General features: G+C 33.7%; 1 protein-coding gene across 1 annotated transcript; it reads left to right on the top strand.

Moving 5' to 3' along the window:
- Positions 1-1,096: 1,096 nt before the first annotated feature.
- On the top strand, positions 1,097-8,624 carry HELRODRAFT_66358 (hypothetical protein; the record flags this gene model as incomplete). Its single annotated transcript, XM_009021072.1, has 13 exons — positions 1,097-1,314; positions 1,397-1,556; positions 1,725-1,925; positions 2,065-2,275; positions 2,630-2,780; positions 2,904-2,991; positions 3,230-3,338; positions 3,608-3,894; positions 5,900-6,094; positions 6,489-6,709; positions 7,056-7,202; positions 7,478-7,867; positions 8,327-8,624. Coding segments are annotated over 13 exons (2,676 nt in total), but the record flags the coding sequence as incomplete, so codon positions are not given.
- Positions 8,625-14,754: the final 6,130 nt, after the last annotated feature.

Genomic DNA, 14,754 nt, shown 5'->3' with positions numbered 1-14,754 from the left:
TTTGGTATTCAAAATGTACACTCCAACATTCTGCAAGATAATTACATTTTTGTATATGATCGTATATGTGATCATTTTTATATCTTTTTAGCAGTTTTTTTAATTATAATTGATTGCCATAAAGTCTGTTGAGGAAAAAAATCTGCTTTAACAAAGCGTATGTAACAAGCCTCTAGGAGCACTTGAAATCATTTGTACATTTTTTAACATGAAAAGGCAGCATACAATACAATAAAATGTAATACAATACAATACAAAATATCCTGCCTGCAAAGATTTTAATTGTTTTTTCCAGCAAATGAATGACAGACAACTTATGTAGTAACACGCCAGAACAGACCCTTTCTGATCACTAATGAATACCTCCAGCCCCTGTTGATTATGTCATATTGAAAGAAAATTTTGTCCAGTATTTTTTTTTATTTTTTAAAGAAGATTGATTTGATTCAGGTGCTAGTGTGAAATGTGGACAAATTTTAGTTGGGAAATATTAAGGAAAAAACTGGGAAATGAAAAATTTAATAAATTACTTGAAGAAAAAAGAGAAGTTAGTTTTTCAAGTTTTTTTCTAAATTTACATTGGTCAAACTGAATTTAATTCATTTCATTAGTTTAATTAGAAGAACGAACACGCAACAAATTTATTTATAATGTAATGCAAATTTCAAATTATTATTTGTTTTTGTTGCGTAGTAAAATATGTGACAATATTTGATTTTATGTTTCAAAATTCTAGATTTTTAATTTTTTTCAAATTATTTTTATTTATATTAATAAGGCCTCACCATCGTGCATAACAAATGTCTTGGGTCATAATGCTCTGTCACTGGCTTCTCACAATGCCCTGAAAATGGTTTCAACTAAAAGGCAGAAGCTGCCGGCAATGCTGAAGAGGTACCACGCGGTAGGAGCAGTAGGTTATGCTTACGTCATTTCCGACAATCCCATTAAGAATTGTGAATTCTTCAATGAAGACCACAACTATAAAATAAGATTTAGGTGAAGTACAATTTGCTGTGGAAACTTATTTTGAGTTGCAATTGAATTGTTTGGACATGTTTTCACTCAAATTTTGTTACTGATGTAGGTATTTTGAAAATGCAGGGTGAGTAATGTTAACTGCAAGGACGACAGAGATGGATGCATAAGAGAGGTTGTCATCAAGTTTGTGGATCAAGACCACGATGGCCCATTTGATTTGTTCTTTCAAACTGGTCGCATGTCTCTTGCCAGAGATAGCTCTACATTTTTGCAGATGCTCAATTTAAAAAATGAAGATGATATGGAGAAGTGGTGCCTTAAAAACCCTTATGTGTATGCATTATTTGTTTTAAAATTCAGTTTATTTTATTGATTTTTTCGTCTATTTTTTGCATGTTGCAATTTTCATTTGCAGATACAGAGCCCTAGTGGACAGTATAAGGAGGGGGCCTTCATCTTTTGCAGACCTAACCTACTACTCACAACTATGCTATCGAGTTACAATGCCAAACAAGAAGAAGCAACTTGTAAAGTTTAGATTGATCCCTGTTCATGCTGCTGCCAAGTATGATGAAGTCAATTTCGCCGAAGATAAGCAGGTCCATTTATATCAATTTTAATTTCAAACATTCCTGAAGTTCTTTATATACAAAAAATTTGGTAATAAGTTGAAGAAGTTTTTAAATAAGCATCTGCTACTCCATCTATTTTCATTTTTATTGTTTTTAACGTTGACTTATTAGGTTTTGGAGAGTGGAATGTTGACAGTAGAGGAACAAAATGCACCTTGGTTGGTTCTAGCAGCAGACGAAGACGAGAGGAATGATAATTATTTAAGACAGGAATTCAAAACTCGCTTGTGGAGAGATGAACCTGTTACGTTCTACATGGATGTTCAAATGGGACCTCAATCCAGAGATTTCGATCATGTCAATCCACAGCTGGTAGGGTATATGATTAATGCAAAACTCTAAAAATTAATGTTTGTAAACGTTTGTGGATTAAATTGTTCTTGTTTCTGTTGTTATGCTCAGTCATGTGTTCCTGCCTGGTTTCAGTGATAATTTAAAAATTCATTGTAAGCTATGGAATGAAGATGAGTTTCCGTGGAGTCGTCTGATGAGAATTGAACTCACCACACATGTGGCATCAGAGGCTCTCAGACGAACAACGTTCAACATGGCCGACAATCCTGCCGGTATTGGATTTCCCACTGCTCGTTCTCCTCAGGATCCTTTCAGTTTACAGAAAGTTATGATTAGCACCTTTACAGAAATGGAGAGGAAGGTTGTTTGTTGTTGTTTCACGCTAAAAAATAATTCTTATTGTTCAAATGTACATATTTCCATTTGAAACCACAACTTGCTCCTTAAATACAACTTATATGACAACATCTTCCAATCATCCTATATAAACATAAAACATAAACATAAAGAAATGATTGGCGCGAAAAACATGTGCCCACATCTAAATGAAATAAAATCAATCAATCTTCGTTTTGCGTCTAAATGAAATAAAATGTTATTATAATATCATTATATATGATGACTTTTCAAAAACAGAATGTGCTTTCTTTGTACCATTATTAATTAATTAATTAATTTAGTTTGTTGTCGACTGCAGGAGGTCTCTCAGATATGTGATCCAGTGAAGGAGAAGACTGAAGGAGCCCTGAACACCACCTACATCATAACCATTTTTTCTGAATCTCTGAAAGAAAGTAGACCGATACCTTTCGTTGAGGTCTACGTTACTCTAATTGGTTGGTTGTTTTCAGAGGTTAATATAAATCAGCCAGCGTTGTAAACTTTTTTCGTGCATTGTATAAATGAATAGCGACAGTAATGCCGACTTTGTTTAACGCGTATGAAATTGTGAACGATCGCACATGTGGCACACAATGATCATCTTCTTCTTCACAGCAATAATCAACCCCTCCCCACAGGAAAACGTTGCAGAAGCTCTCCTCTCGTTCTCAGCAGGGAAAATCGTGAAGGTAACTGGGAGAAAGTGAAGCACTACAGAAAGGAAGTGTTCAGGACGAATTATGACACTGTAGATGATCTGCTTGGCGTTGTTGTTGAGGTTTACTACAGGTCTGTTTGATATATTTCTAATCTAAATTTTTAATTGTGTCACGGTACATCTAATAGGATTACCTTTAAAGAAAATGTTGAAATTAGTAATGATTTCGGCTTAAAGTAAATGATTATTTAAATATTTCGATTACAACAGACACATTACTGAGTCCTGGTTTCTCAGGAGTTTAACAGTTGAAGATGTCAAACAAAACAAATCATGGACCTTTCCATGTTATGAGGTTGTAGAGAATCCCATTTTGTTACTTCCTGGAGAAGGTATGGAGGAGGTTGTTGTGACGTTTTTATTGTCAACAATTTTTTTTTCGTTTTTTTTTATCCCATTTAAAGTAAGATTTTGATTAATGTGTTTCGTGTTTTCTATATTCACGCTTAAAATAGCATTTCTTATATCTCTTTGGCTTTTCATTATAACGTTTTTTTGAGGACATGCAGTTTCATTTCATAGCTGAGAAATTTTCTAATGACATTTCTATCCATTGGAACATACAAGATGGCTTAATTATTTTTATTTCCTTCAAATTCAGCCTATCTGGCTCACAACGAGCTCTACCAGGTTAGCAAAAAAGAAAGATTATTTCAGCTTAATGAAAGAAAGTGTGAATATTTATGGGACAAAAAAGATGACAAGAAACTCTCCTCCTCTTCGTCAACATCATCAGGTGTCATGCTTCCAGGGCAGATTCGTAATCCTCAACAGGTAAACAAGTTACCTGAACGACACAAATCTCGTGCAGCCAAGTACACAGGTGTTCGATGGGAAGTCGATCCCAAACTGATTGATTTCTTCAGAGAATTTCGATTTCGTTTGGCAGTAGATAAATCCGCTAAATCAAAATCATTGCTAGGAAAAATGAAAAAAGCCAAATTGTTGAAAAAGCCAAAGGAAACGCGGAAAATGCGTGCTTCAAACAAAGCATCAGACAAATCAAAGAGACCAATTTTTATGAAGCAGTTTTCGGATGAATATCATGGGAACACAAAACACCAGAAGTACATTACGAGAAAGAGTCATATTGTCGGCTATGATGAGGTTGATGGCCAGGATGATCCGCTATCAAACAGGAAGTCCATTGTGAAAAGAGTTAAAAGTAGTTTTAAAAAGTTGGTCAAATTTTTTTTATCTAAATTTTTTAAATAACCAACGCTCAATGACATATACATGACTGAAATTATCGTTAGTTTTAGAATCATTCAAATTTTATTTAATATTTTCAAATAATTTGAAATCGATTAATTGAAACTATTGTACTACTTTAAGCAATAGAAATAAAAATTTAATTGGAAACAACTTTTTTAGACTGAGGCCCAACTCAATAACAAGGCAACAAAAGGGCTACCACATTGAATGCCTCAAAAATGACTGTGTTGATGGGTTTGTATTGACTCGTATGTTTTTATCCAATTATGTTGCACTGTTGACATATTTTCTGTTTAATTATATAACTTAATGCAAAATTGCAGAGGTAGGCGAACTGCTAGTCGAATGCAGCGCATCGTACATTTCAAGCGGCCTGCGAGTATTTCACTTGATTTGGTTTTCTATCTACAAAAAATTATTTTCAATCTAGTTTTCGCCTGCTTTGTGTCACCGAGACTGCACTGATAAATGTTTGCTTTGATAAATGCACAACATATTTCGTTACTGGCGTTTTAGGTATAGGCGTATAAAATTTTAAAATTTTGTCGACGAGTCACTGTAACACGGTTTAAGTATTGGGACTGAATCAACAAATTGTTTTCAGTGGCGTCTTTTCCAAAGCTAAGAAGTGTCATTTGGTGTTCCACTGGGTGGTTTTCTGGGATCGTTGTTTTTTTTTTTAAACCACGGAAGTTATCGGCATAATTAAAAAATGTTTTTACTGACGACATACGGATTTTAGCGAGTAGTTCAGTTGCGTCATTCGACGGTTTAACAATTGAATTTGCCTGCTACCCATCAAATGTACGCAAATAAATGAAGAATCACGGACTCACCCGATCCGAGTCAGCTACTCAATCAGCTACGGTTTCAACTTAACCGACGTGGCTGGGTTTAATATTCATTTTGCGTTTGTGCTAACCGTCTGCGTGCTATATTTGTTATATATGTTATGCTATGTTATTCTGTTATGACTGTTATCCGCAATTGCACGGTGTGAAGGCTGTTACCGGAGTACGAAAAAATACATTCGATTAGAAACTCGACTACTGCAACAGTATTTTATGGACGCATCTATAAATATGGACAAATCTATAAATATAAATATATTATAATATATTCAAAGCCAAGCAAGCATAATTTTGACCATAATTTTGAAAGAGTTTAATCATGTAGCTTCCATAGCACGATATCGGCATTAACTCCAGATTCGTAAATTAATTTTGTTCAAGTAGCAATTATTATTATATGCAAATGTATCATTAATTTTGTTACTGTTTGCTTGATTGATAAATGTGCTTTATAGTTGTATTACGTCACACTCTGATTCTCTGGATTTTCAAAATTTTCTTTCAACCAAACTAGCAATTGGATCTCTTTATTTTTTTGTTTCAAGTCCAACTTTTTTTTTAATTTTTCGTAATTGTGACAACATTTTTGTTTCTACAATGGCTGTTTGTGTACGAGTCTTGTTTATGATAGTTTTGAATGTATGCGGCTCAGTTGAAGAAGAAGTTTTCTCATCTCTGCCATAATGCATTGGTAAAGATATAAATGTTAAATTTAGATAAAAGGGTACACTTTTCATTGCCTAATTAATAAGAATGAAGTCATCGTTGGTTGACCTTGTCTTCTTAGGAGCAGATATTTGAATCTGCACTCAACATTTGATATGGAGTCAAAACTTCCTGATGGAAGTCCTGGGGATATGTGCCACGCTGTACTCAAGGATGAAGACTTTGCCAATTTGTTCCTGGTGGGATCAAATCCAGTGCTTATTCAGAAGTGCACCAAGTTGCCCAATAAGTTTCCTGTGACAAATATTATGGTGCGCCAGTTTTTAGATGGTTACAATTTGCAACAAGCAATAGAGGTCTGTTGATTATAAATTTTTTACAATTATTGTTATTATTATAATTATTATTTTTGTTTTTGTTGCTATCGTCATCATTATTGTCTATCAGACAAACTGCGATACAGAAATATTTATATATATATTGATAAATTTTCTAAACAAATCTCTAAGCTGATGGTTGCAAAATTTAAATTAATTTTTTCAATTGGTTAACTTTTTCAAAGTCTAAATACAAAAAGTATAAATCATCCGAAATCTTATATGTAAAATTATAAAATAATTTTTTATGACAAAGTTGATATTTTCATTAATCTTCAATGAAAGTGTATTGATTTATTATTTTATTCCTTACAAAGAATTGCAGAAGTTTTTTAGTAAACGTATCCGTGTATGTTTCACTTATGTTTTACAGGACGGTCGTATCTTCATTGTTGACTACAAAATTCTCAACAAGATAACTACAACCCATCACAACACTGACCACCGGTTCATCGCCTCGCCAATCGTTCTCTTCTATTTAAATGATGTCGAAACACTTCTGCCATTGGCTATACAGTTGAATCAGGAACCTGCTTCTGACAGCAATCCAATCTGGACTCCCAACGATAAGGAAGGCTGGCTGCTAGCCAAGCTGTTAGTTTTTTTCTGGTGTATTCTGCTTTTTGCCTTACTTCTTATTTATTATAGCGTTAGTACTACAGTTTGATTTGTCAATAATGTATCCATTTTCATTTTCCAGTAACACCTTTTGTATAATTTCTATAAGTATGATTTGTTGCACAGAACTCACGTATTATTAATATTAATATATTAATATTATTATTTATTATTATTATAATTATTATCGGAGAATTTATATAGCGCCTTTCAATAATAATCAAATGCGTAATACTTATACACTCACCGCATTTACAAAGTGATAGTAATAATTTTCTCCATTTGTTGCCTTGAATGATTTTAAACAACTGTGAAACTGCAGATGGGTGCGTTGTAGCGACTTCAACTACCAGTTTGCCGTTTCCCACCTGTTCAACTGTCACTTCCTCATGGAACCCTTCCTCATTGCCACCATGAGGTGCCTGCCATCCAGCCATCCGTGCTACAAAATTCTCTTACCTCACTTCAGGTAGCTCCTCTTTACACATAACAATAATAATAAATGTCAGTCTTCATTCAAATAACGTTCATTTCTGGAATATTTTTCCTTTTCCGTTAATGTCGATTGTAGAAAATGAAAGACTTGTTGTAAAATATTATTAAATGCATTCGTAGATTAATATCTCTGGTATGTAATTAAAAATTATTGCTTATAATTATGAGTTATTTATTGGCGATTTATTTTTGAAATGCGGTTTGTTGTTTACATTTTTGTTACTGATACATTTGTATCATCTATTTAAGGTACTTGTTGGTTTCCAATACATTGATAAGGCATCAACTGTTGAGTGAGAATGGTGCTGTCGACAAGTACACCTCACTCGGTCGACTTGGATTCCAGGAGCTCATGGAAAGACATTGGTCACAATTTCATTTTGATCACCTGAATCCTAGAAAAGATTTCGAGAGACGTGAAGTTTCTGTTGCGTCACATCTTCCCGGGTACATTTACAGAGATGATGCACTGAGATTATTTGATTGCATCAATAACTGCTGTGATAAATTACTCAACATACATTATGGGACTCCCGAAGATTTTCTTAAAGATGAAGAACTCGCGAGTTGGTTTGACGAACTTTCAAATTTTGGATTTCCTGGGCATTTTTTCCCTAATGATTCAAGTTTGAATAAAAAGTTTTCTAACTTTCCTTCCGACGTATCTTCATCCTACCCCTTGGTTCCCAGTGCTCCGCCTCTTGAAGTTAGTGGGAATCGACAATTCTTCTTTGATGAAGTTGATTCTACGGTGGACAACATCAATAAACAAGCATCAAACCATCACAACCAAGACTTTCATTCAAATAGTCTTCAACTCGATATAAAGAACTTGCGCCAACAACAACAAAATGTCTACTCAAACGATTTACACAGGCCTTCCGAAAGTGAAAGTGTTTATGATGAAATAAACTCTTCTCTCATGGATGAAAATAATAAAAATTTTAACCATAACAAAAATTTAGAAAAAATTTTTGTAAAAACTATTAACCCTTTGAACCTTGTCGAAACGAAAAATAATTCAACTAGTGAAACACATCCTTTTGCAAATAATTATGCAAATATTCCAAACTTGTCAAGCGATTCAAAAATGTGCAGGCCTTCGAATTTGAAAGAACTTGGTGAATTGTTATCCAGCATTATATTCACTATAACGTGTCAGCACTCAGCTACCCATAGTGATGCCCTTGATTTATTTGGATACGTTCCCGACGTGCCGGCTATGATGAAAGCCCCTCCCATCACCAAAGAATTTAAAAATATCGACAGCCAATATTTAGCGCACGTTTTACCAGAACAGTTTCCTGAAGCTTACTACACTTCGCTACTTTTTATTATGAATGCTCATAAGCCCGATGAGGTATATCTTATAAACATAATAAATCTTTTAGGCTGATTTATATTTTAATTAAAATAATTAATCAGAATTTGTTAGGTGAGTTGGATGAGCTCTACTTCTCAGACGAGCAGTCAATAAAAGTGTTGGAGGACATGAGGAAGGAGATGAGAACCCTGACCATTGAACATGCCACTCGAAATTTCAAATCAAACATTAAATATGATTGTCTGCTACCAAAGTATATTACATCAAGTAATCTTTTTTGCATTTTTATGCTTATTAATTATTGTATTATATTAACCTAACGCAACAAAATGTTACTTAAGCTCGTTTCTAAATTAGGTCATAACAATGTTCTATATAATTTTTTTTCTATTTATTTTATTTGGTGTACTGACAGGTCCTGAACCTTTACCGTTCATAGCAAGAGACAGGTTGGACAAGATATTGTTAAACCTTGGGGCTACATTCACACTGAACGCCTTTTTAGAACAAGCTTCATTAGGAACGACTGCTTACTCTTTCGCGTTGGAACAATGTCTTTTCTTTTATGAAGCATTTGATGGTCGCAGTACTAGAGGTTTATTTATGGGGGAGAAAAAGGACGTAGCTACGGATAAAACTGGAAAAGATGAAGAATTGGGAGATATTAAACCGAAAATGAAATCAAAGCAAGTTAGGCAAGTTGTAAACTCCATAATTGAAAGTGATGAAGACGTTGAGGACGGAGTTTTCCGTAATGAAGTAATTGGGACTGAACAAAATTCTGTTTCGAAAAGGGAAAAGTTTACCAAAGTCGGTCGCGTAATGTCGTTGAATTACTAAAAACAATTTATAATTGTTTTTATACATTTTAATCTTGCGTATTCAAGTTGTTTTTGTGTTATTAGTTGTTAATTAATTGTTATTCGTATCACCCATCCTGTTATTAAAATCATGTTCATTTGAGTGCCTTTTTATATTTTTGAATTTTTACCAACTTTATATTTTATATAATGTCGATTATGTTTTGCAAAACATTCCTTCTTAAATTTATATTTAAACATTTTATAACAGTTGTTATCAATTACAGATGGAATCTTTATAATATTAACTTTAAATAAAACTGCTTGCCTTATACCTTGATACAGTTACGGATTGCTGTTAAATTTTTACTAAAAGTAAAACTAAGTAAAATTTTGTCGGCTTTAACTAAATAGAGAAACGGCTGATTTATTTCTAATTTGTCCACATGCCTTCTATTGAATGAAATGACATCCATTGATTTCCCGTCCACCGCACGCCTTCATTCACCTTACGCTACCAACCCCCTTTCCATACCTTGAAACATACCTACCTACTGCAACAACACTGCGTGTGCTGTGCGTCCATTACGCCAGTGGCTCTGCATAATGTAGGCAGATGGACGAGCACATAACATAACGAAGGAATAATAAGCTCCTGTGCATAAATACATCCTTTAATTAAATCAATTGAAAATTACATGAATGTTACTCTAAACAAGTTCAACAGCTTAGCAAATGATCGATAAATCATTCGGCAAATTGCGGAACGCTACAATTGTGTTTTTTTTTTGAACCTACTATGCTAATGAAAAACGCTCGAGTCAAACAGGTTCACGCGTGCGTTGCACTAAGAAACATTTGCATGTGTACGATTGTATGTGCGTTTGTTTGTGTAAACTAAATGAACGCATGTACATAAGAACACATTAAGCCAAACCTTATGTACTCCATCTAAAAGTATTGTCTTGAAATTTGTTTGTATTTCTGTTCTCAAAACCGCACAATATTGTTTTGTATGTGCTCGTAGGCACGTCTGGAAATTGCATTATATAAATAAGTTTTTATATTGCAGTATATAAATAACCAAAGTAATTCCTCATATAACGAATTACAGTTGTTATATATTATGTATGTGTGTGTGTAAATATACGGCTAATGCACGTTCTGTATGATATAGTTGTGAATATGTATGTGATGTATGAATCGCATACATCGCCGTATTAGTACGGAGCTTGAATATTTTTGTATTGAACGAGCTGCCTGCGTTTAAAAGGTAACAAAGATGTTTGTGTAATTATCAAAAAGTATGCCTCTATCCTAAATATTTCCTTCATCCTAAGTTGAAAATTCGTCTGCTCCTTTTGTTTGTTGTATTTTGTTTGCTAATTTTAATAAAATTAAAATCTTCAGCTAAGATTTCATCCTAAAATGGATTTATTGCTATTCAAAAGTTAATTTGATCTACTAATAAAAAAGTACATTTAATAATTAATTAATAATTAATTGGATCATTTGGTACTAGCATAACAACACTTGATATTTTCCGCTTGGTGTTGTTTGTAATTAACTTACTGAAACCAGCCGAACCATATTATACAAAGTTTAGTAATAGTTAATTATTAAATAAAATAAGATAATTGCACCAATTTCCGAAAATGTACAAGGTAACTCGTGAAGTTTTAACAACCACTTCAGAAAAGAAGTCAGGTTTCGACACTGCAGACGACGATTTTGAGATGGACGATGATAGGATGTTAAGGAAATCTGGATATTCCTCCTATAGATTTTCAAGAGGAAAAGATTTAAGATCCACTGACGAAGGTTGGCTGCTTAACTTTATCTATTCTCTATACCACACGTCTATACTGTGGTATAGTATAGTGATAGTCTATGTTTATATTTTTGAGTTTCTGTACACTTGATAATTTGATCATAAAATTTATAATAATTTTGAATCTAATATTAAATATATCTGTTGAATAAGCTATATTTAGAATTTAATTAAATTTAATTTGATTTTGGACATTTATGCATCTAAAGACATTTTCTTTGTTATACATTTTACGATACTTTTATTTGCTTATAAAAAATTAACAAAAAAAGAATAGAAGACAGGATGACTATGATCAAGTTATCATGTAACTCATCTAGCATAGCCACCTTGCAAATAGTTTCAAAAAAATAAATAAAAAACCAGTCTGATATAATACAAAATTACAAAGTGATCAAATTAAAAAAAATGAAATTATTTCTGTAATCTAAATCACTACAAAAAAAAACTCATAATTTTACCAGTTTTTACAATAATTAAAAAAATACAAAAGAAAATTATCATTATAAACAAAAGTCATCACCTTCAGCACCACCACCACCAAACATTCTCATCACCACAACCATCACCACGATCCTCATCACTATCACCATCATTAACATGTAAATCGCTAAACACCATCACCACCACCAAACATCCCCGTTACCACCACTAAACATCCTCATCTCCACAACCATCACTTCAATCCCCATCACCATTATTAACATGCAAAACGCCAGACACCATCAGCACCACCACCACCAATTATCCTCGTTACCACCATCATCATCACTATTGTCATCACCATCATTAACATATAATTTTGTCAATATAAATCACTTAAACAAGGTTATGTTGTTTGTTAATTAAAATTGCCTTTAGCTTTTTCTTGAAAATATTCAGTCTTGCATCCAAAATAGTGTTCAAGTTATATTTAGCTATTAAATTATTCCATATTCGCGGACCATTACAGAAAACATGAAAAAACAAAATGTTTGTTTTAGACTTGTTACATACACTTGATCATATTATGATATCTATTATTCAAGAAAAATTTATAATAATCACCAAAAATAGGTGGTAATAATCCTGCTTGTTGTTTGAAAACAAATATTGAACAAAAATATCTGTGAAGATCAATAAAATTTAAGCTATTTGTCAACGGAAACAATGATTTAGTTGAGTCATGAAACTTTGCATGAGTAACAATTCTCATAGCTTTTTTCTTCAAACGTTGTAATGGTAATGTTAACGAAGGATATGTCGACGCCCAGATGATGTTGCCATATACAAGATGAGGCAGACATATTGAATTGTACAGTAAAATCAATGATCTCCTAGGTAAGTAAAATTTAACTCTATTGATTACACCCAGTGACCTGGCTATTTTAGTAGTTACACAACTTATTTCTAGTTTAAAAGTTAACTTGCTGTCTATATTTAACTTTTAATTGTTTTAAAGATGGCATATTCAATATTGACTCTTTAGTTTGAGCCTATTATAATATTATATATATATATAATGAATAATAATAACATAATATATAGATATATATATATATATCTCCATTTCATTTATTTTAAATTTAGAGCTTTCATGTCTTGCTCGATTGTTGGTGACCAGGACTTTTTTGGATGACCTTTGGGACGTGTGCCAGGTACTTCAACATCTGCAAGAGAAGTTATGGTACTGTTTCCACTTCGTTTGACATGACCAAACCACCGCAGACGGTGTTGCCAGCATTCGTCCTTTATATCATCTAAACCAGAACGATGCAGAATTTCGGTAGATTTGATGAGGTTCTTTAGACTATTTCGTTGCATCCATTGGATCATTTTCATATCGGTTTGGTGAAGTTGTTGTTTCAGTTTGGTTGTCATTGGCCATGTTTCTGCACCATATAACATCACCGGACGTATCACAGATTTATAAAGTCTTGATCATAGTGGTAGTGGGATGTCACGCCGCATCAATATAGAGAGGCTAGGAGATGCCATTTATTCCAGGCTGCACATATACGTGCTCGAACAGCAGCTTCACCTGCTCCAGTACAATCTAGAACATCCCCTAGATATTGAAACGATGTGACTTTCTCTACCTTAATGGCTTCAAAAACAAGCTTTGTGATTTTTTCCATCACAGGTATAAATAACAGTGAAGTGAAAATCGAGCCTTGGTGAACCCCAACACTGATTTCAAATGCATCTATGTTTCCAACCGTTGTGCTGACGAGAGTCTTAGTATTCATATACATTTCCATCACAAGTCGAACAAGATATTCTGGAATGAGTTGTCGACGTAGACTTCACCTGATTACTTCACTGGGAACTCGATCAAATGCTTTTTCAAGGTCTACAAAAATGTGTGATAGTTGTTGATGCTTTGCGAGGTACTTCTCTTGCAGTTGCTGAAGGATGTGAATTGCATCAATTGTTGATTTCTCTGCTAGGAAACCAAATTGATATTTTCCGATTGTGAAGCAATGACGTTAATCTTTTCTCAATGTTTTTCTCGACAATTTTCAGAGAGTGTTCTAACAGACGTATACCCCAATATGATGAACAGTTCAATGGATCACCTTTGCCTTTATATAGAGAAACTGTCATGCTCCATTCAGTTCGCATTGAGCAATTTGTCCAGATTTCACGGCAAAGTTGTAGTAACGTTTGGATACCTGCAGTACCAGATGCTTTGATAATGTCATTTGTGAGTCCAGAGGGCCCTGCTGCTTTTTCATCCTTCATAGCTTTCAGAGCTTCTGTAAGCTCCTCTACAGTGATGTCTGGAATCAGATTTTCGATGGATGGAGCGTCAAAGTTTACATTGATGGGATTTGTTTCATTTAACAGACAGTTGAAATATTCTTTCCACTGTAGCTTGATCTCATCTTGTTCAAGAACCATATCATTTTTGTCATTTTTGATACATGAGGCACCAACTGTCTTTTTTCGTACGCTTTGCTTGTTTTGCTATAAGATACAGAGATTTCATTTGTTTACCTCTGCTTTTAGTGAGCCACTCTCTGCACTGATCTGTCCGAGCCAGTGCGACTTGACGTCTTGCATAGTTCTTCTCACGGAAAATTTTATGGTCATCAACAGACTTTGATTTTTGCCATTGCTTGTATGCAACTTTCTTTTCAGCTATTGCATTTTGTACACTGTCATTCCACCACCAAGTGTCCCGTTCATGCTGACGTTTTGTACCAGTTTACCCACAAACTGTAGTTGCAGCGTAGTTTAGGATTACACCAGTTCAACAGCTTATCAAATGATTGATAAATCATTGGGCGCAAAGATCTAAAGAATGCTCCATTGTGTTTTTTAACCTTGTATGCCAGTGCTTATCAACCTTTTGAGATTCAAAAATCACTTAAAAATGTGTGTCTCATCTTCGGACCCTTACTGAAAATTTTGCTACTAGCACACTTGAAATTTATATGATTATTATTTCATATAATGACATAACAGCTACACATAGTTAGTATAACATAGTTTTTAGTATAACTATTAGACTTAGAGAACTACAGTTACTGCACTTGACTAAAGGAGTATTAAAATTGTTATTTAAAATTATTTATTATATATTTTA

Source organism: Helobdella robusta (genome assembly GCF_000326865.2).
Source record: "Helobdella robusta unplaced genomic scaffold HELROscaffold_3, whole genome shotgun sequence".
Taxonomy (NCBI): Eukaryota; Metazoa; Annelida; class Clitellata; order Rhynchobdellida; family Glossiphoniidae; genus Helobdella; species Helobdella robusta.
Note: the sequence above shows the minus strand (reverse complement) of the source record. Positions and strands in the feature narration are given on the sequence as shown.